This window comes from Amblyomma maculatum, chromosome 9 (assembly GCF_055883805.1).
Source record: "Amblyomma maculatum isolate TAMU_Amacu chromosome 9, ASM5588380v1, whole genome shotgun sequence".
Classification (NCBI taxonomy): domain Eukaryota; kingdom Metazoa; phylum Arthropoda; class Arachnida; order Ixodida; family Ixodidae; genus Amblyomma; species Amblyomma maculatum.
In genome coordinates, this window is record NC_139352.1 from 56,193,406 (window position 1) to 56,218,959 (window position 25,554).

Here is a 25,554-nt window from a genome sequence, read left to right on the forward strand (position 1 = left end):
TATGACATTATTTAGTGGTTGTACAATGGTGTAGCGTTCAGTTAAGATAAAGGTGGAGGTGTAATGCGATCAGAGAGACTGCATGCACTTGGTAGTGTGCAACAGCGGTCACGGCTCGCAGAAACTCGAATCATATTTGGAGCTACGATGTGTCTTATCGACGTGAAGCTGATTTCTGATATATTTCTAAAAGAAGAATGCCATTTTCGTTTGCTGTTGGCAGGCAGTTTGCTAGCAATAAATGTAATCTTGCAGCACACCAGTTCCTACCCTTGCTATCATTATTGTTATCAAGTTCTTTATTCTTTACTCATGAACGGGCTCTGTCTCTTTACCAGGGAGCATTAGCAGGAGGAGTCGCTCCTTTGAAAAGAACAAAATCCTTACTGCAACGCGCTTAATCATAAGACAGTGATACCACTCAGCATTCGCGCACAGAATCGATTAGCAGTATACTTTGGAATTTTGATGCCATGGTCTGTTTACGAATTTATTTTCATATTCATTGCAGTTCCTTTAAGAAGACGTATTTTTTATTCCAGCCGTGTCGCAAAAGAGTATGTGAAAAGAAATTTCGCATGCGTTTTCTACGGCGACGAGAATAAGCCTTCTATTCCAGTTCACTTTATCGTTTTGGTACACTTTTTGTCCACCATAATATACCATCGCATCGCAAACATTAGTTGAACTTTCAACATAAGCGTTATGATAGTTGAGGGTTTTAAATGTCGATCTAGTCAAATTATATTTATAAAAAAGGGCAATAAATGTACTCCAACTATACGTCCCAGAACCTGCCTTTCTCTTCCTGCATCAATGATGTTTTTCATCCAGCAGAATGTGTATGATTTACTCAAAAATAATTCATTACTATTATTTATGGAACGCATATACTAAGCGGAGAAGAAAACGAAGAACTTGAATGGAGCTCAAGCGCCACGAGGAGGTTTCCGGAGCAGAAGAAGTGAAGATTCGCGAGCTTGGTGGACCCTGCCGTTGTCGAATCTTTGTGTAAACCCAGGAGAATCCTCCATTTCGACTTGGAGCGTCCGTATTCTCCTTGAACGGCTTCTTTTGCGATCACCCAATCAGCCCCACACCTTAGCAGCAGCTTCGAGAGCTCTTCCTGGATCTCTCCGTCTTACCAAAGGTAAGCCTGGCTAGAGTGGTTGAGCTTCCACAAATAGAGCACGAATTCTTTCGGCACGTTAGCACATAGTTTCAGATACCGACAGTGCGTGTACGGGGAGCGATGGGAAGAGACCCTCCTCGTTTAGTGTGGGTTTGGCACAGAAGTGAGAGAAACGGCGCAGTGTGTCCACGCGTCTGGACTTCAACTTGTCAATCAGTCAGTGTGCGGTAATGTCACCCGCCAACTATCGCCTGCCGGATCATTGCCCGCTATTTGTGTTTTCAAGGACGCTGTAGTAGAGCGCGATCGGACCTCTCTCGTCTTTTACTGCTTAAAGCTAGATTCATTTATTTATTTACGGTACTTTAAGAAGCCTCCGAGGAGGCATTGTGTAAGGGGGCTTTTACCGAAGAAGGTAGACTAATATTTCTATTTATTCGGAGAGACAGCTGGTTATTTGAGAAAGCCCGGGCTCTGTGTTGTGTTACGCGCGTCAAATAAGCCTAGATGATAATTGATACGGATCCCGTAGGCCTTCTCCAGCTTCGGGACGTTAAATCCCAAGTACGAATAAACCTTTCTGTTGAAGGTTAATACGTTCTAACAGGTTAGGGTTGTCAGTATGTATCCGCCCTTGAAATTGAGCGGAGAAGACCTTTCACAGTTACTGAATGTCTCGTTTTCTACGATTGAGTCGTGTGACAGCGTTGCTTCTGACATAGCCGCTGCTGCAACGACTGCGCCAGCGCTCTCCACGAGAGGAGCTGCCGGCTGAAAGATGTCCAGCGGCTCAGGAGGCTCTGGGGCGGCCGACCAACAGGAGGATTATCCACCCGAGAGGGAGTATTACTCCAGCAACCGGGCCTTCCTGTACATTTGCGTCTGCATCGGCTGCAGCTACCAGTGTCTCACTGAATTCCCTTACCTCGTCCTCAGCCACGGCGGAGGTGAGTGCAGTGGCTGCTCTCGTGAGCATCGACGTGCTTCAGCTATTTGTAATGGCGTGACATCGTTTAGGCTAGCCGCCTAATAGATTCATCAGCATCAAAGTTTTAAGTAATTGATTTTTTGTAATCGAATATTCGTAATTACAATTTGAGTAATTTTGAAATTGATTTTTTTTTCAAGCAATAACGTTTCTGCTTATCGAATTATTTTTTCACGGTAACTGCTCGCAAGTTATCACAACTTGTGACCAGGAAAAGCTGCAGAGGCCGATTTTAGTATACGATATGGTTGTGTCAAATTGTTCAGCCACACGACGGTGCGTATGGCCGCGTTGCATGTAGTGCCCTGCACGCACCTCGTTCTTCATGTAACTTCTGCTGACGGGTCTTGAAATTCTCTAATTTAAAGCCGTGCTGATGTCTAGTTATTGATTACGTCAGGAGCTTCACCAGGTTTGAGACTATGAATTCAGTCGGCCTCGCTATGTTTCCACACAAAACAAAACCGCCTCTTCTGCTCCAAAATAAAATAAATAAAACACCCAGACAATTTTTCCAGCTTTTTAGCGACCGTGCAGTGCCTTTTCAGAGTGCAACAATAACAAAAATATCGTTGTGATATCGAAATAACGTGAAATTTTAATCACTGGGAGGTTTTGAACGTGCACTGATATCGCACAGTACACGGACGCCATGCTTTCCACCTCTACGAAAAGAGGCCTTTAAAGCCGGGATAGGTCCCGCGGCGTTCTTGGATTCAATAGTTGAGCGTCCTAACCGTTCAACCAAATCGGCGCGTCATAGACGAAATAGAAACGGGCATGGAAGCATTGCACAACTATGAGCAGGTGCTGAAGGTGTTTGTACGGTATAACACCGCGCTACACTCTAGCAATTACTTGTAGATAATGTTCAGTTAAGCAGATAATGTCTTCATGAAGAAACGTTGCCTAATCAGGGTCAACATAGAAACGCAATTTTTGTTTAAAATCACCTGCATGTAAAAAAATGTAAAGGCAGCCGCAGTAGTTTATTGCAGTTTGAGTTATGGCATTAGAGTCCGACGAAAAGTAACGCTATTTAAATCCGTTACTGTTCTGTATTATCAGTTACTTTTCTCGGGCTGTAAATGGCTGAATAATTCAGTTTCATATGAAATTCAATAATTGTAATAGGCTTTTTATTTTCTGCAACACGTACAAGACTTATCGACAGTAGAGAAGTTTCGTGCCTTAAGATCCACACGGCAGTAAAAAGACAAACGTCGCTTTGGCTACGACAGCTTTGAACAAAAAACGCCCACTTTTTCAACGACCTCATGATAGAAAATTTCCTGTCTTTACCAACTGGAAACAGTTATTTAAGTAAATTTAGAGAATTGTAGAATATCTGATATCTTACGGCGGCTTCAAACACTGTTTTGTATAGTGCGTAATGCACGGGGCTTATCGTTTTACCTGACGGACAAGGTAATAAGTTGCTCTCTTCATTCGGTTGCATTCTAGCGCTTCAGACGTCTCAAAAAGTGGTGATCGAAAGTTAAACTCAGTGTAAGATATATTCTAAAAATCGTAGGTAACATCTTCGGTTATTGCTTTCACGAGTGAAATAAATCTAAACACGCTCCTTTTTCTTTGTTCCGTCGTGCAGTGCGGAAGTGAATCTTAAAATTCCCTTTTCGGGCGCAAATAACTTTAAAGATAGCTGAGTTATTTCAGACAAAGCGATTACATGAATAGAACATACTGCAGATATTATGAAAACGAAATCTTCTCGGAAGCAGTGTACCGTCACTACAAATGTGAGCCAAGGAATGTCATTAAGTTCACGCCGCACACTGTAAGTCTGAAACCTATAATAACGGCATAAACATTCTTGTATCAATAAGCATTACTTTTTATCAGTTACACCAAAGCTGGCCCTAGGTGATTTAGATGACAGATGTGGCCGGACGACCACAATGCCTCATTGCAGGCTAGCCTGTAATTGGTGCTCCGCGTGACTACAGTTACGAGGCCAGTGGCAGGACAGGCGACACCTCATGTACCTCATTCTTCATGATTGTTTTTTCCTTACAGTCTATGTCGTCATGTTATTTCCTGTCAAACACAGATCCATATTTTTATTGCATTTTTCTTGTCATCTTCGTGCTGTCACATATTCGCTTATGTGTTTGTTTCACCGCTAAGTGATGTTATACTGCAAACTGCATTGTGTGTTGATATGTATCTTATATGTCTATTTTTTTCATTTTATGTATTGTTAATCAAGACAATTTCCTTTGTATGCATCTGAACGTGTTGCCTGTTGCGAGCTGCACATGGGAGACGAGGCCTTGTCAGGTTACACGCATTTTGTCTCGTCTTCCACTTTCACTTGAAAGGAAATAAAATGAACTGAACTGAACAGTAGGAAACATCATCACTGCGCCGTTTCTTGGAGAACCACGTGCACATTTCACGTGTTCGACTCGTATAAGCAAGGCGAAAGATACGCGACATTGTATTTCGGGGCCGCCCCCCGTAGTGCTGCATGCTGCAGATTGTGGCATGAATGAAGGGCACTGACGCAGCTTGCTTCCTGCTCCCGTACACGGCCGTGTTGATCCTTCTGGGGATTCCAATGGCCGCCTTCGAGATGATGATCGGCCAGTTCCGGGGCAGGGGAGTCCTCGAGCTGTGGACCTGCGTCCCCATCGGAAAAGGTGACGTTGCATCGGCATCGATCGCGCTCAGTATCGGTGCTCACGATCAGCGCTTCGAACATGTTCCAACTGCTTATGTCTAACGGGTACTAATGTCCTCGGCGTATTTTCAGGTCAGAGTTCCATCATTTCTATAGCTAGTCTGGAGGACTGCCTTAATGAGTGTGCTTTCGCAGTATTTTTGATCTAGACAAATAATAGCACGTTCATCACATTTTTTCATCAACGGTACTACGGCCAAGCGAAGGAGAACGAACGTACCATTTTTACACCCTTTCACACATCTTTCAGCTTCGCTAACTGGCATGTTCAACGTGCACGAACTGCGTCCCAATCCGTTTCCTCTGTTACCTGCTGCGGCAAACTTGTATCGATACTGATGTAGTTGTGTTACATTATTTTACGTATTTGTTAATTATACGAATAACCCATCCAGTTAAAAGAATTGGAAAATTATTGCTGATCAGTTGGACATCATTGTCATTCACACCTATGCAGAGCTTACGTTAATGCCGAAATACTGAAGCTAATTCCTAATAATAGAAAACTGGAAATGCGACCCTTTCTCTTTTGCAACGAGACATTGTAAATAATCAAAACACCAAGTATCATAGCTTAGAAGGAATCGTTAAAGGACAAAAGACAATGCCTTCTTTGTTCGTTAACTGTGTAGTAAGTGATGTATTCTCTAAAAAATAAGCAGGTGGAGAAGTTTGCACCATAGCCCTTACGGGAGCTCTAAATAACAAAGTGCCAAACGACGAGAACAGAGCTCCTCCTTAGTTTCAAGCTCAGTGGGCGTGAGATAAATGCTACACTGCACGGCTACGGAGCCAAATCCCGTCTCTCGTCCTTTCATACTTTGTGCTCCATAAGATGGTGTTTACCTGCTACTCTTTTTTCTCTAGTAGCTGCACACTCTGCTCAAATAGCCTCAGAAGTGAAGCGCCTCCTTTGGCAGGGGGTAAAGCTGTCAGTCTGCGGACTCTGCGGCGAGAGTTGAGTGTTTAGTTGTTGTTTTTCGTTAAGAGATGGTATGCGGTCTCTTCTGAACGCCATCGGAATCAAAATAGAGAGGTTGATGATACAGTTCAATGAAATTAAAGTGATTGTCATTCAAGCATAAGAGAGAAAAATCTATACTTGAATAGACGGCTTTAGATCTACCCTTTATTGAGGGTATTCATTTGCGTGCATGAGCATGATAGGAGACTGTACTGTAACTGTCTAAATATTGGCGAGTTGATTATGGTTGTACAAATGAGAGAAAATCATTTGTCTTCTCCTAAGTTGCAGTTCAATGTCTTGCATGTGTTTCGGGAGAGAGAATGTGCAAGGACAGACCTTCACAAAAATAAGCTGCACTTCGGTTCAACGTGGGCACGTTTGCTAAATCCTCTTAAGCACTCGCGAATCACCCCGCAATACCGGTCCATGTTATTGCAGTGTTGCAATGATCTGAATGCTTCATTTGTGCTCACCTTAACCTACACCAGATTTTTAACGCTATGAAAATTGTGACAAGACTCTACAGCAGGGGTCTGCTCTTGATCTACTGTGTTTCATGAAATTACTTGCAGGCATAGATTGTTTATGGTTTGCAGTTGTCTGTAGTGATCCCTCGTCTTGTCATACGCTCTACACTAACGTGGCTGCAATCTGTCAATTTCTTGCCATTTCCTAGTCCTTATACTTTGGCTAAACGTGTTACAATTAGTCAAAATGTAGGTAAAACTAAAGCTTTTGTTGGTCGAGTTGGTTCATACTTCTCATTCGAGATATTTAGAGCGCGACAAACAAACACAAGGGACAAGCAGAACGGGACCAGCACTTGTCCCGTTCTGCTTGTCTTTTGTGTTTCTTTGTCGCACTATAAATACCTTGAATGAGCAAAATGTAGGTAACTAGACTATGTTTATCATTAGTCAGTACTTGCGAATACCTCCCGAATATTGTTGAATTTCTAAGCAGAAAACACCGCTTGGCTTTTTTGCGTGCATATATTGCTCACTACACCGCGTTGCTGTGTGCTACTAGTCAAGTTCGGTGGGATTCTGTTCGTAATGTACTATTTCTATGACACTGCGCAGCTCGCGGTCTTTACAGTAAATATTGTATGACTCCGAAAACGGGCGTGCACTGTGCGTTGTCAGTGCATGTCACAAACCTCCATCGAAACGTATTCGGACACCTCCACTACAGCGTTTATCGCAGCCCACGTGCTGACTGGAGACTTAAACCCTACGTTCCACACCACGTCGACCCACACCCCACCCCACGTCAGCCCAATTCACACACCTTGCCGCACCATAGCGTGCTCTGCTGTACAGCACCTTACTGTACCATATCATATCACATTGCCATTACAGCACGTACTAGATAATAATGCTACTATGCCATAACTGTATTGTTTTTGGGCGTTAGCTATTAGTCGGCCTATTCCAATGTCGCTCTTAATAATTATAATCTAATGACGATGCGCCGCCACTGTTGGTGCGCACACCCCTACACACCCTTGGAGCGTGTGGGAGCAGCTGTTCCGATCTCAAAGGAGATTCCCTCCACTTGCGTGGCAAGCTCAGCCGGAAGTCATCTACCTGCAGTGACAGAGGAGGGGGTGGCAGTCTGGTGCCCAGCTTTCGCCGGTTCAAGCCAAAGTAAGGGTCGGAGTCAAGAAGCAAAACTAACTTTACAGACCAAGAGATGATACAGAGAAATCCACACTAAGAAGAATATACGGACTAGAGGTTCACAGAAAGGCAATGCAAAACATACAACTAAAGAGCATCTACATAAACACAAAGGCGTCACAACACTGAACAAGACACAAGAGAGTCAGAGCAAATAAACACCAAATTGTTCACCGAGCACTGTTGCAGGCCGACGTCTGGAGAGTCACGATGCGGTCACTTTGTAGAAGTGCGCCGCTCCCTCGCCGGCTTGCCGAACAGCGGGTTGACCCCGGGAGCCGACCAGTTGCACAGCAACATTCTCTGCAACACACACTGTTGGCTGACTGGCTGCTGAAGATTCGCGACCTTAATAAATAGGGCAAGCCACGTCTGTCTATTACAATACGCCGAGGCAGGCGCGCACATACATGTAACTTTAACTCTACAATCGTTCCCCCTCCTCCCAACGAGATGCGCGTCGTCGTTAATCAGCTTCGGTCGAACCATCTAGAGAAATCCGGTTGCTTCTCCGGCCGGGTGACTCACCGTCGCCTCCGGGTGATGAGAGGGTGACGCCGATGCGCGCAAGGTTAAGAGCTCTTCTAACGCGGAAAAATAAACGTTTCTCTTAACTTCTGTGCCTTCTACGTGACGTCACGCACGCGCTTCCTTCGTGCGGCGCTGACTCAACGAAAACGTGCGCCAATTTTGTGACATCCATTCTTTTCATTTATTGTTCACTGGGACATTTCCTTAATTGCTAACCAAGCATAAAGAAAAAGGGTCACATATCTATTTAAATCCGTAAGCTGTGCTGGTGTCCTCATTTGTTTCAATGTCCCGTCCGCTGCCTCCTCTTGTCTGCAGGCGTGGGAATGGCCATGCTGCTGAAGACCTTCGTGCTGACCGCGTACAGGGCGTTCCAGGACGGCTGCAGCTTCTACTACTTCCTGCAGGCCTTCCAGGAAGTCCTGCCATGGGCAAGGTGCTACACCTGGTGGGGAGCCAGTCCACTCAACTGCGTCGAGAGGGACGTCGAAGTGTTGGTAATTACCATGGCGGCCACTTCGTGTCTCGTAGCTCGAAGGTTATTTACGTGCTCGAAGGAATAAATGCTGAACATATGTCATACATAAAATGTCAAAACATTATTTGACATAATCAAACACGTGGACCAATTCAAGACCGACTGTGTGGATAATTCCTTATTTCTAAAAATGGAGAGTGCTTATACCTAGGAAGCGGTATAAAAAATAAGTGCCAGTGTTGTCAATGCTGGCTGTTCGCGCTCGTAAATTGAAAAGGCAAAAAAAAAGCTTTTTTTCATCATTGGTCCCTGAGGCTACGCTTCTCTATAACTATCTTGGATCATAATTTGTCTTGACATCTCAAGATTTAATCAAGTGTGGAGGGAAAGAACCTGATAATAGGTGCTTTACAGGCTTCTGTGTACATTATCAGCCATACTGTTTCTACGATTGCTTTCATGGACCTAGCATTGGCATGCAGCAGATTGTGAGCGCTTTCCAATCGTTTCTTTTGTTTCCCTTTGCCTTTGTGATGTCTTAACGCATAATCTGTTGTACTCTAACTCATACGTACAAAGTATGTTGCTCGCCAAACACGGACCGAGAGCAGAACTGAGTCGGAAGAAAAAAGCACTGAAAAGGAAAGGATAAATGCAAACAAAACATTTTCTACGTGACTCTGCATAATAATGATTGAAACCGGTGAGCGATCTACAACAAAACATTCGAACGAGTTAGCGTTAAAAGTACTGTTCCCCGGGAACTCATGCAGCATTGGCCTTGCAGGCGTCGAGATTGCTAACTTCCAAGCGTGAGCATGCCTCTGACAGGTGGTAGCAGTTGGCACGGGACCTGGCCGGTCAGTGATTGTGAGCACGTGAAGCTACAAGACATAATGGCATTGAGTTTTCAGGTTCTGCTATTTCTTGTAGCTTTTATGAGATGGTAATGAAGCGAACAATCGGCTGGTTCCCGAGCTAGATACGCAACCTCTATAGGCTAGACAGGCATCCTCGTAGCAATGGGTTAATGCTGGGCTTTGCAACTATATTGGGTGTTCCTATATACATTATGGGAGACTTCGACTTTACGACAGTGAGTGTGTGTGAGATGATAGAGGCTTGCATTAACAGATCGGTAGTTAAGCGAATAGTGGAATGTATGTACGGGGCGAGGGATTCCGCAGGGAAAGCCACAGATAGGAACCATTAATTCAGTCGGGTCATTCTGTTAAAGACAGACATAAAGTGCATTCCATATTTTTTATTTATACAAGATCACGACGTTTTCGAGCCGACTACACGTGGAACTTCTGCCGGCCGTCCTGAAGCAGAATTCAAATCGCTTCGAAACATTTGTTCTTTTTTAAAGCTGAAAGTTTTAATGCAACTAGCCTCACAATTTACTAAACGGCCATGTGGTCCGCCGCACTAAAACCTTTCGCCGTACATCTAAGCTGCGCTTGCACTTTCAGCGCAAGTGCTACGAGGAGAGTACAAAGCTGTACAACGTAAGCCAACACCAGGGATTTCAGCGCACGGACAACATCACCTGGCTCTCGGTGTGCGGGAGGAGGTTTTACGTGCCGACCTCCGTGTTCCTAGCCGAGATATCGGACCACTGCCGCGAGACAAGAGGTCACTCCGAGTACGCGTTCTTCGTGTGAGTGGCGCTTCAGTGGATTAACAATATTCTTCCGCTGCGGCCCCTCAGTAAATCCTATAATGTCTGTTCATGGGCACAATCGTATGAGACATCTACAAACGTTTCCTCGACCTTAATATTACGTTCATCAAGCAAGACAGGTATTAGAGATACTGTTACCAAGCCAACGAAGGCCCCACCTGGAAAAGTTCGTCATGCGGTATTGCCTCCCATAAAATCCGCTGATCGGTCGACGGGTTCGTGACGTGAGGAGGCTGCATAACATCACGGAGTTGGCAGGCGCGCTGGCCGCGTAGAGCAACTGAGCACAGTTTCGAGTACCCTGGCCATAGGCCGCTGCGCTGGGGACATGCATGTTAAGACGGATCTACTTTTCAGGATCATACGTAGCCATAATCAAAGCCTCCTGCGTCTAACGCAGGCTTAATATCATGCTGCTCTCCAGGCTGATTTTGCAAAACCGGATGGCTCCTTGCTTAAGTACCAGGTAAAACAACTGTCAAGCCGTGAGTGAAGCTCACTAACCATATATATTATCGGTTAGTTACGTCCACTTTAAATAAATAAAACTTCCGTTTTGGTGAAGTTTAAGAGCTCAAAGACCACAGTTGCGACCTGTCTCGTGGCGCCTTTTATTGCGATAGCAATACTACGCCAGATTTCGACCTGTCGTGTAGTGCCAGAAAGGGTCACGTTTGACCTTTCGACGAAGAAGAGGAAGAAGACGACGAAGACGAACAACAACAACACTCGGTCACCCGCAGCTAATGCTTTCGCTCCTTATTCGGTTCAGCAGCATTGAACCCTTCTCATTTATATGTGAGCTGATAGCTTACGCTTTAGCGTCATACTCTTTAAGGATGAGCTTGTGTCTTCAATAATGTAGAACCTTACACTGATAGGGCGTGATAGGGGACTAATGCAGCAGGCAAAAGAAGCTTCCCCTATTGCTATCGCAATTCAACTTGGCTTAACCAGACTTAAAACACAACTAATGTGTTTTTTTTTTTGCAATTTTATACGATGTTAAGCGCAGTATAAGCGAATTTTCTAGGCAATGGAAGCAACTCGTGCGTAACAGCATTTGTTGCAATGCATAAGAATCTTTTACTTGAACACGTAACCCCTCGCCTTGGCTGTTCTTTCGGCAGCCACGGCGTGCTGAAACTGACGCGGGGCATCGATGAACTCGGCGGCCTCCGGTGGGAGCTGCTGGTCTGCTACATCTTCACCTGGTTCGTCATTTTCGTATGCTCTGCCAATGGAGTCGCCACCGTCGGAAAGGTGAGTTGTTTCCGGGTTGACTGAGCTACATAAAAGAGTATTTAGCGTAATGGTGATGCAGGCAAGAAAGACGTCACGGACGTTTATGAGCTAGATAAGTGTAGTACTGTAAAGCATATTCGCTTGTGAGGACTTGAAGTGTTTGGCCTTGTAGCTATAAGCATTATACTACTGCTGCTTGTAGTCCTGCCTCTGTTACAACTAGCTTCCAGTACGAACACTACCTCTACGACTACTGGGGCTACTCTCAATTGCTTTGTTCGCTATAATTATAAATAATATTTGGCTACTGGACTTCCGCTCCAGTTATGCCCATTGTTGCTGATACTGCTGCAGTTATCACTACTTTACCCACTATGATTGGCACTAAAGCTTTCACTTTTACTTCTACGTTTAGTCCCACCATACCAGGCCTTTTCTTCTACTCTTATTACGCCCGATGGCCCTCATAGCACTGCTATAACGGTTAATTTTCTGTACAAATAGTAGTTCTGCTCTTCCTGCTACTACTATGCCGCTAGTATTAGTTCGCACCTGTTGCAAGAGGTGGCGTCAGCCGTTGGGTAGGACTTGCTAACTCGTTTCGATGTTTTTGAAGGTGAAACACTAATGACAGCCATAGTATAGCTTAAACTTATTTGCGGTGATGGACGAACATCGCAATAAACGGTCGATGGAGGGCAGGGAAGAAGGTATCCTTAGGGACAGAGCCTTGAAACTGGCGAATAAGCGAAAAATATGTTACTCAATTGAAGACAGTTGAAGCAGGGAGACGTCACAGGCGACCTATGACATCTCTGTGAGCTTTTTTGATAGATATGGTTCGCCAAAGTTTCAGCTTTTGTCACGGTATAACAAAGAAAAATTACAGGTACACTTAAGCTTTGCCGGTAATCGTATGAAGTGACAGCGTAAGGCACCCAAAACTTATAAAGCCCCTCTTAAACCAAGCCGTATATGAACATGACCGCCTAGCCTTGGTGTAGCGTGCTAACTAGGAATCCAAAAGCACTGGAAGCTGGATTCTTATTTCAGTTCCATCACAAATGGGCCACCTGAATCATCAAGTGCCTCCCACCATTTTGATATCCCGTGTTCCTAAGCCACAAAACCCGTCGACGATTGTGTGCGCGACTATGCGATCAGCTACCACCTTCCAGTGCCATGCCCGACATTTCTTCGTCATAACGCCGACGCCGATTACTGTGTAAAGTGTCCTTTATCGATATCACGTTGTAAAGTGGAAGTGCGTTTAGGAATAGGAATGCCACATTATTTGCACTGCCTCCTGCGTTTTCTGCCGTGATCAACGATGGTATATCTAGAGCCTCTGCACAACGAATTGTTTTTGTTTCTTTCACGAGTTGGACGTGGAGTTACTAGAGTAAAAAGTTATGAAAATATACGCTGCGATGTATGCTACACGATAGACATTATTCCTGCGCCAACTTGCAGGGTTTAAATGTGAAATGTACAAGCAGGATGCTGCTCATCAAATAAGGTTTAATCTGAGAGGAACAACCGTCAAATAAAAGCGCTGAATCACGCGTATTACGGCAACTCCGAGCCGAATACGAAATCGGAAAACAGTATACACCGTGACTAATTTTTCACCTATTAAATGTTTCGTTGTGTTCGACTCACTGAGTTGTGTTAGATGCTTTGATGTCGCCGAGCGAAGTCTCACGCAAGTGCCCTGGGCTTCGTACAGGGTTTTTTTCATGTCCTTAAAATTTATGCGCCGGTGTGCAGCGCTTCTTAGTTATTGCGCCACTTCCGCGTGCACAAGAAAGGACCAGTTGATGGGCTAGGCAACTGTAAAGCGGAAATATGACCTGTCAACAGGTTGTCTCTAGACTGTCAGTAATGAAAACAGATTGTAGGCAGTTAAGTAAGCTATAGCGCTGAATTAAAGGAATTTGAGCAGATGGTCTGAGGGCTGTATATGGGCTGGATGTGTATGCGTTAGTTTGGCGAATGACGGGCATTAACCTTCTCTTTCACGGTGTGCAGTTGTCGCCCGTGCTAGCCCTTGCTCCGCTGGTGCTGATCGTAGCAGTGGCGGCCAGAGTGTTCATCTTGCCTGGCGCCATTTCGGCCATCGCGGAGCTCCTCTACCCTCGCTGGATTGCCCTATTCGACACGGCCGTGAGCTGGATGCATCTTAACACATTCCCAAGACCGGGATATTTAGGGAGTCCACTTCTCGATGTTACGGAGTTCATTCCTCAAACTGCGGTTTTATGTGAACCGCAAGGACAAGTGCGACGTTTCCTAACCTCAGACATCGTTTTTATCATAGGCGTCCCCGAATAACTCCCTTTTCGTTAACTGCGAAGATTTTAATATAGAAATAAGATCGCTTCAAAGAAAGGAATGACACATAAACTCTGTCTTCATACTGGCTGACACATGGCACGTTTTCTTGTAGAGTGCATTTTTATTGCTCCGGACATAATCAACAGAAGAAATCATTCATTATAGAGAGTTTGTCTCGTGGATAAAAAGTTTCCTTACAGGAACTGAATTTCCAACCAAGCCCAGAGCGCATAACTTCGCTGGCCACTGAGTTAGACAACTGCGCCCCCTCGGCTAAGTTACCAGTGTTTCAAGCTGTGGCTCCAATGTTGCCAACTTCATTGCCTTCAGCTGCTTTGATAAAGAGTTTACTTCGGACTCCTTCATTGTAATAAAATCATCCAGCTTCTGTTAAATGCATAGCTAAACAGCACGACAGGACAATGTGAAGTTAAAAACGAAGCAAAACTGTGTTTGCGTATGCAAATTTCGCTCGTGCTCATAATCTGTGATCAGCAAACAGAAACCGCCGTTTAACTTTACTACTCTCAATTTCAAGGAGCAACATTGTAATCCGAAACTGCGGCTCGCCTACAGCGACGTTGGCCTGTTTTTAAGTTTTCAACTTAATTGAGTGGCTTTCGAACATTGCGTCTTTAAAGTGACGTCTCTGCGCGCGGTATCGACACTGAGATTATGTTATTGTATTCGTCGTCGTCAGACACAAACGGGAAAAATGCGCTCAGTGAGTGAAAGAATACTCAACGAGCATTTAAATGTGCATATAAATGTGCATTTTCATACTTTAATATTAAGAAATACGTTGTTGATTTATAGGATTTAAAAGCTAAGGTCACATTCGGCATCGATGGTTTTTAACATCGCAGTTGTACTATTCCCGCACAAAAGCAACGCTGGGGAAGTGAATTTTGTACTTGATGTAGCTGCAATTCTTGATAAAGTAGCTGTGCTCTTCCAACAGTGATCATCATCTAACACCACTCTCCTGTTGTTTTTTTCTATGAGCGTTATTCAGTCGTATCATTTACGCAACTCTGAATCGCTGTCCGAGCACTTGCGCCTAGATTCTGGTGGCTCATACGAGCTGTGTAGTCAACGAGCAGCGGTGGCCTTAGTTTCTTTTCCCGTCAACGTAGTTCGTCTGATTGCCGAAATTGGCGTGACACTCTAACCCTAAAGTTTCGGTTCATTATTGGCACATGATCTTGGCATATCTACGTCAAGTAAGGATTTAACGGTTTTTGAAACAAAGTTCTTCAACGGTACCCATGTCCAACAGTCGCCGCCACTAACCAACGCAGGCATGGGGAGACGCGATGTTTTCGGTGCTAACCGGGCTCTCCGTCGGCGTTGGCCAGCTGCAGACTCTGGCCTCGTACAACGCCTTCGACACGTATACACTGCAGTGGTGAGTGTCGGATGGGCAGAGCTGTTGTAACCTGGATTAGTCTGAGTCAACTGCCGAGAAGAAGCAGTTGATAGATTGATTTGATTTGCCTTACATGATAACATGTCATAGTTGTCGCTATTATCATCAAAGGACTGCCGAGAAGAAGCAGTTGATAGATTGATTTGATTTGCCTTACATGATAACATGTCATAGTTGTCGCTATTATCATCAAAGGAAATGTGTCTCTCCCATATTGGTTGATGCGCTGCCTCGTTTAACCCTGTTGTGTTCTTGCTTGTGCTGGGAGTTTGGTCTTTTTACTTTACATTGACCTCTGTCATCCTACGATAGATTTCCCTATGCTATAATTCAGATCAGCAGATACTTATCTGTTCGAATAAAAGTTCATATAGAAGCGTAAATATGCGCAGAATTTTCCTAACAGAATTGGCATTCATGTGTGTGCGGCCTAGATGATAAAGATGATATAATTTATTATTGTGCCCACAACAAACTAATTTCATGACATAAGACATGTAAATGATGAGCGGTGCAGCAGGCCCACTAAAGTCTACAAGTATCATGGCCGATTGAGCAAGACAAAAACTACCACCTCTGGCGGCAAAAGTTCTGGCTGCTTGCAGCATGTCTGGTAAACGTGTAGATATATACGCGCGTATAGATTCACTATCACGGTTACCTGTACCACATGGTACGGACATGCCAGGATAATCTAAAATAGAAGACACAAAACTTTCTCAATTGAATTACTCGCTTTATTTTACCTGGATGCACAGCAACAACTGCTGAACAGCTGAATGAAATTAGAAGCAAGTTCCAATGGTGCCTTATACAGATGGCACCGTCCATGCCAAAAACAGTTCAGTTATGCGTCTTATCACAACATAGCAGAGAAGAGAGCTTCGGTTTTTGGTTTTATTTCGTGGTTAATATCAATTATCGCTCATGTGATGCGGCAGCTTCCGAATGCCTTTTTTATCTTCTAGTAATAGTTACTGTTAGTGCATTGTTTAATGTAAGCTACACCTTTTTATATTCTGTCACTCTTAACTATCACGGACGAGCTGTGTCGTCAACTTATCTTATATCTCATTCCATAGCTTGCACTCTAATGTGTTTTCACTTGTGATATTTTTTTCCTTCCCTGGAAATACGAAACTGGTGCCACTTGGGTCATCGGGTTCTCTTAAATAGGTTCATTTAAATTTCAACGAAGATTCATCGAAGAGACACCTATTATCAGTTACGAAATATATTTGGCACTTTATTGAGCTTGGCAGTCACCTCACCCTTCTACTTTTGATCTTCGTCCAAAAGTCATGCTTGATTTTTTTTGGATAGGCGTCCTCCAATCAGTTAAAGATCACCCAGAGCTCATAGCGTCATAAATACTATTAGCACAGATATCATTTCAGGGGAAGGCATAGGATAACGTTACTCAAACAGTCCGGGACAAGAGTGCGCAATGGAGCTTATATTGTTCACATAAATAAAGGCTTACCCGAGCACTATAAATACCTAGAAGCTTTACTGACTCAAAAAAATAAGCCATGGATGCCGTCAACAGAAGGCCTGAATTAAAATGTCTTTCTCGCACAGCTCCCATCAGGCTGCACTTTAGATTTAAACGCCATGATTCCTTGCTCTGGTCGTGTTTTCACTCAGAGTGAAACTATTTTGCAATGGTAGAACTTAGGACACTGAATTCTTCAATGGGACTCATTTCCACTTCCATCTTTTCCAGGGCCTATATTTTGCTGCCCCTGGTGATGACGGCGTCCAATCTACTGTGCTGCGCTCTGGTGTTCAGTATGGGCGGCTACTTGGCTAGAAGCTTAGGAGTCTGCATTCAGGATTTCGGCACAGGGAGTGCGTATGGTGCAATATGAAGTCATAGGTTGAGGTCTGAAGTGAATGCAAGAAATGCGGCAGATAAAAGCTGGGACTTTGATCCATGCAACGCTTGAGCTCTCCTGCTGCACAAAACGCAACACGCATTCAGTTATAGAGCTTGGAACTTTAGCGTAGCGCTTACCATAATGGAGCTTCCACAAATTCGTGTTTATTCGTTGACGCCATTACATGCATTTAAAAAAACAAAGAGCACGGACGCTCCTGTTTAAGGCGATAACTTTAAACGTCCTGTTCTCCGGAAGATCTCGCGTCATTTTTGACGGCTTCGTGAGCGAAAACTCGCGGCCATAACGCTGGCAGGTGGCCGTTTCAGGTGGCATCGCCGCGCAATGACTTTCCAGCAGGTTGTGCCACGTCACTTGTTATTACGTGGCAAGAGCTCTCAACTAGGCAGCTACTGTGAGGTGGGAGCGTGAGGTGACAGTCTAATTTACCGGGTGACCTGGTTCCCATCTGCACGTCAGAGGCCTTATAACAAGACACGGAGGGCCATTCGTACTGCTTGGCTAATGGGCTATGTACATATATCTATGCCGAGTGGTCTTTTACAGTCTGGTAGCGCTTGTAGCTGTATACTGGTTTTGTGCATGCGTGCGTGTGCGTGTGTGTGTGAGAGAGAGAGACAGAGAGCGTGAGTGAGAGAAAAGAAAAGTAGAATATTAGGCATTGATACATATGCGAGCATCAAACTACATATACATGAAGGAGGATCCACAATTAAAGGTCGCCAATGAGAGGAATTATTGATAGCCATATCACAATGTATTCAATGCAATGTCATTTGTGTTTTCTGTAGACGTGAGCAGATTTGATTTGGTGAAGTGTGCAGCTACTGGGGGCCATTTATCGCTGCACTAGCTGTGCAGAGAGGCTGGATGGTTTGACTAAATGAGGCGCCTGCCTATGTGCACTTGTACAACAGGGCCGGAGAACAAGAATTACCATTACACAGAAGTGCACCTGGACTCTTCAGTGTGCGGACGGTCAGAAGCAGTTTAACAGAAAGAAAAGGGATACTTGTAAGGCTAACTAAGAATATTTAAAATGCGACAGTGTAACGCTTTTTATTCGTTAACATCAGCTAAGACTAACTTAATGTTAGAAACGGCGTTTTATTCTGCTTGCCATTTGCATCTTTTGTCGTCAAATTTCTGCATACGTTGTATACAACCGGGTGGGGGAAAAAAGAAGCGGCTTACTCCTGCTTATAGACAAGCACTACGATGAGCGACCTGTTCAACATATAACATGTGCAAATTTGAACTTCATTCATAGACGACGACTACCAAAAAACAGGGCAAGAACACTGGACAGACTACGGGAAACCAACTGTTGGCAGTACTTTCGCCAGGTGGCCAGAAACTGTGGAGCCCAGCGTTAAACGACATGCATTTCTAATCCAGATAATTTGCCGACATTCTGGCGTAGGAGTGGCAGGAAGTATATTTGATATGCTTTGTATAAACCCCTGTCATAATGATATAGGGAAGGAAAGGCTTACTGTTTGTGCGTGTCTATTGTGGTCGCTAGCAGTGTGCGCTGTTTGCAGTGTCTTAGTTCACGATTAGAGTGATATATAGCCCTCTTTAGACTTGCACATAACAGAGAAAAGTGGAATCGGTGATTTTCATTTAGACCAGCGCTTTCTTTTCACAACTGGCTGCGATGTTCACGTGTATCAAAGGGGGCACAAAGATGGCAGTGACGTCAGGGTGACGTCTGGGCAGCCACGCAAGTAACTCTGTCTGCATCGTTTTTCATACGCAGCGTACGTGTTCCCCTTCGTTATATTTCCTGAGGTTGTGAAGGGAATCGGCTGGCCTCGCCTTTGGTCTGGACTCTTCTACTCTATGCTTTTCCTGATGTCCATCGACGGATTGGTCAGTTTCTTCGTAAACTCAATATGTCCATGACGCAACGAAGCTATTATGACGCCTGATAGAATCGAGTCGGGGATTCTGTTCTGATATCGCGCATTACTGAAGAACTCGCATGGCTAAACTGTTTTAGCTTCACCAGGGATGAACTTTCATTTCATTATACCGTTGTAGTCGAGTAACATGTGAGGTATAAGTAATTATCCACAAGAAATCCTGTTTATATGCTTTTCACGTTGCAAATCAAACCGCTCAACTTCTGCATGTGTGGCCAACGCTGAAACAACTGGCCCACAGCTTTGCTGCGTCTGGTTTGGATATTTAAGAGCGCGATTGCATCATATATGTATGCAATATTGATGAATGTATAAAAATCATTACACATGCATGTGCTACCTAAACTATCATTCAAGGATTACTACTGCCTCTTCGCGATGCACGCACACAGATCTTCAGCCTGTGCACGGTGATCGCATGCGCCGAGGACCTGTTTCCGCAAGTGCGCGCCAACAACAACATCAACAAGGTGGCGTTGGTCGTGTGCATAGGCATGTTCGTGTCGGGCTTCCCCACCATCAGCGAAGGCGGCGCTTACATCGTCAAACTGCTGGAAGAGCAAACAGTCAGGGGCATCATCGGCCACTTCATTCCCCTCGCAGAAATCGTGCTCATCATGTATGTCTATGGTAAGTTTCGACTGCATTTACCTGACCTTTCCACCTTATTTCCCCCACTACCTCCGTTACAGCATTGCATAAATCGACTCATTTGGGCATAACTATTACCCACAGAAAAAGCAGGAGATGCTGCTGTAAGCCAACACATTGCCAAATCATCGTAGGTTCAGTCAAAAACATATTATTACGGCGTAGTGCTGTATATGGCCAATGTCAAAGAAGTCAATCTCTCACTTTGAGCCTGTTTTTTGCTCGCTTACATGCTGAATGACATTAGGTTTCTTGTTGCAATTTACACCCAGCACTTTCAACATTCACACATTTTGCAATCTTTAACATTTCTCTTTTTCCTATTTCTTGGCACAGACGCGTAGCTCTGTTGTAGGTAGCATAACAACAGCGATTCTTGGAACATCCGCATTGCTCGCAAAGCACTTTAAGCACTGGGATATACAGCGGCGCCAGCTTTCGCTGCATGTAAGAGCAAGGAATTGCATATAGAGCATGCAATTCTGCCATGTCGCTTTGTTACTCAGTTCTATATTCTCTTGTCGTTCCATGCGGAGATTCTGGTTCGCCTCTCATCGGGTGTCGGTCCGATTCGCCTTGATTTATGTTGGTTAACGCTTGCTGTCGCCGACTGTGGGTGCATGTACTTTTGAATCTAACTGAGCTCATCTAAACAGTTACAGAGGAAACAAACTGTACTTTCTTAGTACATTTGCCTTTAAAAAAAGAAATTACGCTTTTGGGACTTTAGCCATGGAGCTTCACCTGCCTGTGGCTTTGAGACATAATCTAATCACGATGCCTGTAGGTGACACATTGAATCTTTATTTTACTACTAACTGGTATAGAGACTCCTTCTAAACTACACAGCAAGTACCCAGTTTTTATTAAAAATGGCCCTGGTGGCGCGCAGAAAAATATCCAACATAATCCTTTACTGTTCTGTTCATACATTCGCCAAACTATGCAAATGCAAAGAGCGAGCCTCAGCTGACGGCGAAATATATGCAGGATATGTTTTGGTCACTACAATGCATAACTCTACTTTATTATAACGACATGGTGTCGTATGTGTTCCTTCGATGCTGAGTAATGCATTACAAATCGCAACTTCGCCTCATGTCGCCCAGGTCTACGGCGATTCTCATTCGACGTGGAGTTCATGCTCGCCCGACCTCCCAACGTCTACTTGAGGACGTGCTGGACTATAGCATGTCCAGTTGCCCTGACGGTAAGCTGACGCAACTGCATCTGCCGTACGAGATCACAGGATCCTCTGAGAGCAAGTTACGCTCTCTTTTCTACATACGAGATTACAACACGGGATATTGGGGCAAAGACAACACTGTCCTATAAAAGGAGCAGCCAAGTGAAAATCATTTAAGAGGTCGTTTCTTTTTAATAAAAGGATACGGGAGAAAAAGTACGCATAGTTTTTATGTCTCCATGAGCTCTCCGGGTAACTAGGCTGAAAAACATGTGCCCATTGCTTGGCGTAATTGTTCAGGATTTGTGCAACTCACGCCGTTTTCCCCGTACCCATTGCAGTTCGCCTGCGTGTACGCGATAAAGACAATCAAGACGCCAGTCTTTTTCGACGTTATCATACCAAGCCGGTACCAGGCGCTAGCCTGGATCGTTGGGTGTGCCGGACTGCTGCAAATACCCATCGGCGCTTTTTCGTCCGTACTGGAGAACATTAGGGTGAGCCACCAAGTTTCTGCAGTTGTCATCGCACTGTCCAAGTGTCGTTTTGTGGGGGATAAGCGGTCAACTGGTGAGGTGTATTAGCTTTAACCTAATGTGTGGGCCTTCAGAAGCTTGCTCTAAAGCATATACGTACCAAAGCTTACTCCCTCTTATGAAATTTGTGGGATGCGAAAAATTCCCCCGGCTGTACTTAAAGCCGGTATTGATAAGAGGCTAGAGAGAAGAGAACACATTTCTGGTTTTGGAAGGTGTAACCGCGTTTTGCTTTTCAGAGATTTTCTTCGAAATTTTCTGGAGAAAACAACTGCATATACTTTTTATATCAACATTGTGGGAGTGGTAAAGTATTCTGTATGTCGGCAGGGGCGATTTGAGCTTAGCTTATAGAGTTTACTGTCTCTGAGTAATTCAAGCATTGTGAGGCGCCCATGCAACTTGTTTTCTTCAACGTACATGCTTTTCTATTGCATCGAGTTGCTTGAGTTCATGCTATACTCTTCAGCTACTCTGCTGAACGGACAGGCAGTTCCACGTGAACACGACTAGGCCGTAGTACATCGTTTGAACGCCAGACCGGTAAAGGCACAATTCTCTAAACCGACGTCGGCGTTATCGATGCTGTCAGCGGCATCGGCGTCAGTGTCGTCAGGTAAAATTCATGGGCATGGCTGACAGGTGGTAGCTGGCAGAATCTGGTCGCGTACCGATCGATAGTAGGGATGAGCGGCGTCACGTGACCAAGTGATAGGCTGCTTTGACAGGAGCTGTCAACTCTGACTTCTCATTTTAGATGAGAGGTTGAGGTGGATCCATCCTTCCAGGATTGACCATTCCGAGTGGGACATGTTATCTCCAGACCACGCAGGCGCGTGTGATTTATAGGGATTGACATTTGCGTAAGGAGCTCTTCCACATAGTGTGTCAGCTCTTTAGTACTGTATGCAAAATAGCATCAGATAACACAGGCGCAAAGATAGGGATTAGGGATTGCGCAAGTCACAAAGTGGATGCATTCAAACGAGGACCGGATAAATAGCCGCAGGCGGAAGGTTTAACGCTGTCGCGTCATGCCCGTGAAGGCGGAGGTGAAGTGTCCTTCCTCCCTACCCCCATCAGCCTTTAAGGCGAAAGCCTTTAATGGCTCTTGCTGTCGTGGATAAAATGTGTCCTGCTTTTGCGGCGGCTCTGATTGGCCGAGGCGGGATGATGCCATAAAGCTCTCAACCAATCGCAGAGCACCACCACACTATGCGCGAATGCGTGCCTTATATGGTCATATGTCAATCAATGATCAATTAGTAGTTAATGACTGATTAATTAATTACTTATTGATGCCTAATTAAGTAATTCATTATTCAGCTAATTAATGAACGATTCATTACCTAATTGATGACTATTTAAGTAATAATTAGGTAATGACTCATTGAGTAATTGATTGGGTAATGCCAGTTTCGTTGCAGAATGTGCCACTCAGGCTTTCGCCTTTCACTACTTTAGTCGCTGAAGTCCCGCGTAATTTTTTCCTCCAAAATATAGCATTTCCGTAATTGCATATTGGTCGCTCTCATTATTGTCAATCGCAGTGACATTTTGCTCACCCATAACAAACAGTGCACTGCTCTTCGTTCGCAAAATTAGCAGTTGAACAGCACACGCCAGCTGTGTACATTCCTGACAGAGACCACTTTCTTCGTTAAACATCACCAATCAGCTGTATTTCTGATACAAGCTCATCTTGGTAACAATGTAGGACAGCGATAATGTTATACGCGGATACACTGCGAGATGACAGGGTCAAGCAGGTAGGTCAACGTTTCCGAGTTATTAAGGCAAGCTGAATAAAGAGGGAGTAACTAGATGAAAGAGCATATTGCGGAGTTCACGAATTCGTAGAAAGGCTTCATAAGTCATAAGTGCTGCTGCAAAGCGTCTTCGCCAGCGATCGCTCATCACTCTCCTTACAGCACATTTAGATAGACTGGTAGTGTTGTCATAGTGTTTTCTGAATACTTTGTGTTCAACGGTTTTGGTTTGAAGCTACCCGATAGTATTTCTAAACAAAACATTGAATTTTTATTTAGGTAATTAGTCAGTCAAATTAAAATGTCATCGATTGGAATAGTGTGATATCAAAATGAACCTGTGGTGTCATTTTGATCGATGAAGCCGCGATCTATCAGCCACTTAGTAAAAGGCAGAAAGTGAACTGATTCTGCACCGTATGCGGTATGTCACAGTTTCCGTTACGAGCCCTACAGCCCGAGTATCTGTGGGAGCCAAACACTGTGAACCGCGTGAACGCATATTTCGAAGAGATCGAGGACAGGGGCATCCATGTGGGGGACGAATCCAGCGCGGCCGAGGTCCAGGGCATCCTCTACGACGCCACCGAGGGGTTGGACGTCTCCATCGACACGGACGAACCACTCGTCTTTCGGCCCGATATTGGATGAATGGCCTGCCCGCTGCGTGCCGCAGGATACTCAACACCGTCATTTTACTACTTTTGTTTCCGAGAAACTTCTTCTTGCTGCTCCTGCCACTTTTTTTGGCTTCCAGGGGGCTTGAATTAGTTTCTCTTGCACAGTGTTTAACGTTTGCGTATATTCAACGTGTTTCAGACTGCGTTTTTCTGTAACTCATGACGAACACTCGTTATTTCTCGCTTAGTGAAATGTTGATGCTTGCGTTTAGTTATCTTAGTGGGGACTGCCCAAATTGTTTATATCACCGCTGTAACGACATTTCGAACTGCTAGCTTATCTCTGGAGACTTGCGGTGTACCTCGGCCGACTGGTCACAGTCCTTTTTTATCTTTATATGGTGTATAATATGGCTCGGTGTATTGCAGATTTCGGTAAACGTGCATCGCGTCTTGTCAGCGCTGAACTCGCGCTTTATTCTGAAAATTTGCAGATTGTTCAAGATAACACCATGTTTGATCACGTAGTATGCTCTCAGCTGCGGTTTAATGTAACACAATTGTCTGCGGTGAAGAACTGCATACATCGGCTTTTGTACAGTTTTTTTCTAACGCTGCAGTGCCTGATATCAAAGTGCGATGTGTTTAAAATGCGACACAAAGTAGCCGAAGAAAGCACGAAAAAAACGGGATTGCTCGCTCCGGAGGAATTTTTATAAATGCGGATGGCAGCTCGATTCGTGCTCTGTCCTCTTCCCGTATGCCCTGCAAGTGCCGCTCCCTGCCCAGATCGAAAAATGTTTGTAGAGCTTCTGGGGATGTGCTAATTATCTCTGGCACGTGCACAGCGTGGTACGAAGATCTGTCATCTTTTTGCCCTTTCATGGGGGAAATTTTGCTTGAACACACACGTTTCGCTCAAGTTTCTGTGTGCTCCTTCTCATTCCTGTATGAGTGTTTCATATACCTACCTCTGTCGCCCAGTAACACCAAATGTTTGCGGCATTGACATGGTGATACACACGCAAAAACTAATGGCATTCCTCCTAATGGCATTCGCATTGTAATGAGTATGCCACATCTCATCCAACCTGTGTTCAACGATGGAATGGCTATTCTCATGCCCAGTTATTTTGCCAGATAGCGTACATTTTACATGTAAAAGGTGCTTTAATGTTTAAAACATCCCCGCAATGATCAGTTTAAATCAGCATCAATACAAGTAATGGCTTTCAACTTTGTTGCAACATTTCACAACTATCAACAAATGTGTCCACAAGCGGCACTTGTTGGCTAGTAGTTGTACCTATTCGTGTGTGTGCTAATAATGAAAGGGGTTTGTAGAAACAAATACCTGTTTTATTTTGTTTTCTAAAAATATAAACAGTTCCAACAAAGCAAGTGTTTTATTTTTCACAACTTATTCATAAAAATGCCATATCATCGTCATCATCACTGAATAAAAAAATTACAGATCTTTTCGCGTAGCACCGGCCGCGATAATAGCATTGAACAGTTGAAGGCATTAGGAGCTTAATGTCCGTTTTGTTACCTTTGTGGCAGCTATATATTCTTCACGTTTTTAATTCGCGAAAGCATTGATAATCTTAAAATCGCTTTTTACTCCTATATCTAAGCGCAACGCTGATAGTTTATTTCGTTTTGCAATGTGTTGCTTTACCTTTTTTGCTTGACTCCAAACTGTTTTCCTCTTATCAAATGTGAGGACCGCTGGGCTATCCGTCGCACAGCTGAGAATCATCTGATGACACTTTGTATTCAA

General features: G+C 44.4%; 1 protein-coding gene across 1 annotated transcript; it reads left to right on the forward strand.

The window, feature by feature from the left end:
- The first annotated feature begins 1,910 nt into the window (after positions 1-1,910).
- Positions 1,911-23,802, forward strand: LOC146179084 (sodium- and chloride-dependent glycine transporter 2-like). Its single transcript, XM_084580107.1, has 13 exons — positions 1,911-2,079; positions 4,652-4,783; positions 8,323-8,501; positions 9,958-10,145; positions 11,300-11,432; positions 13,446-13,580; positions 15,053-15,159; positions 16,907-17,031; positions 18,844-18,956; positions 19,402-19,639; positions 20,770-20,870; positions 21,188-21,343; positions 23,587-23,802. Exons 1-13 carry the CDS (start codon positions 1,911-1,913, stop codon positions 23,800-23,802), a joined length of 1,992 nt encoding a protein of 663 aa, XP_084436233.1.
- The last annotated feature ends 1,752 nt before the right edge of the window (positions 23,803-25,554 follow it).

Bases quoted from the DNA above. Each gene is read 5' to 3' on its own strand.
- LOC146179084 (XM_084580107.1), top strand. From the start codon at position 1,911: ATGTCCAGCGGCTCAGGAGGCTCTGGGGCGGCCGACCAACAGGAGGAT. The intron at 13,581-15,052 runs GTGAGCTGGATG...TAACCAACGCAG, and splicing joins TTGCCCTATTCGACACGGCC to GCATGGGGAGACGCGATGTT. The intron at 18,957-19,401 runs GTCAGTTTCTTC...GCACGCACACAG, and splicing joins TGATGTCCATCGACGGATTG to ATCTTCAGCCTGTGCACGGT.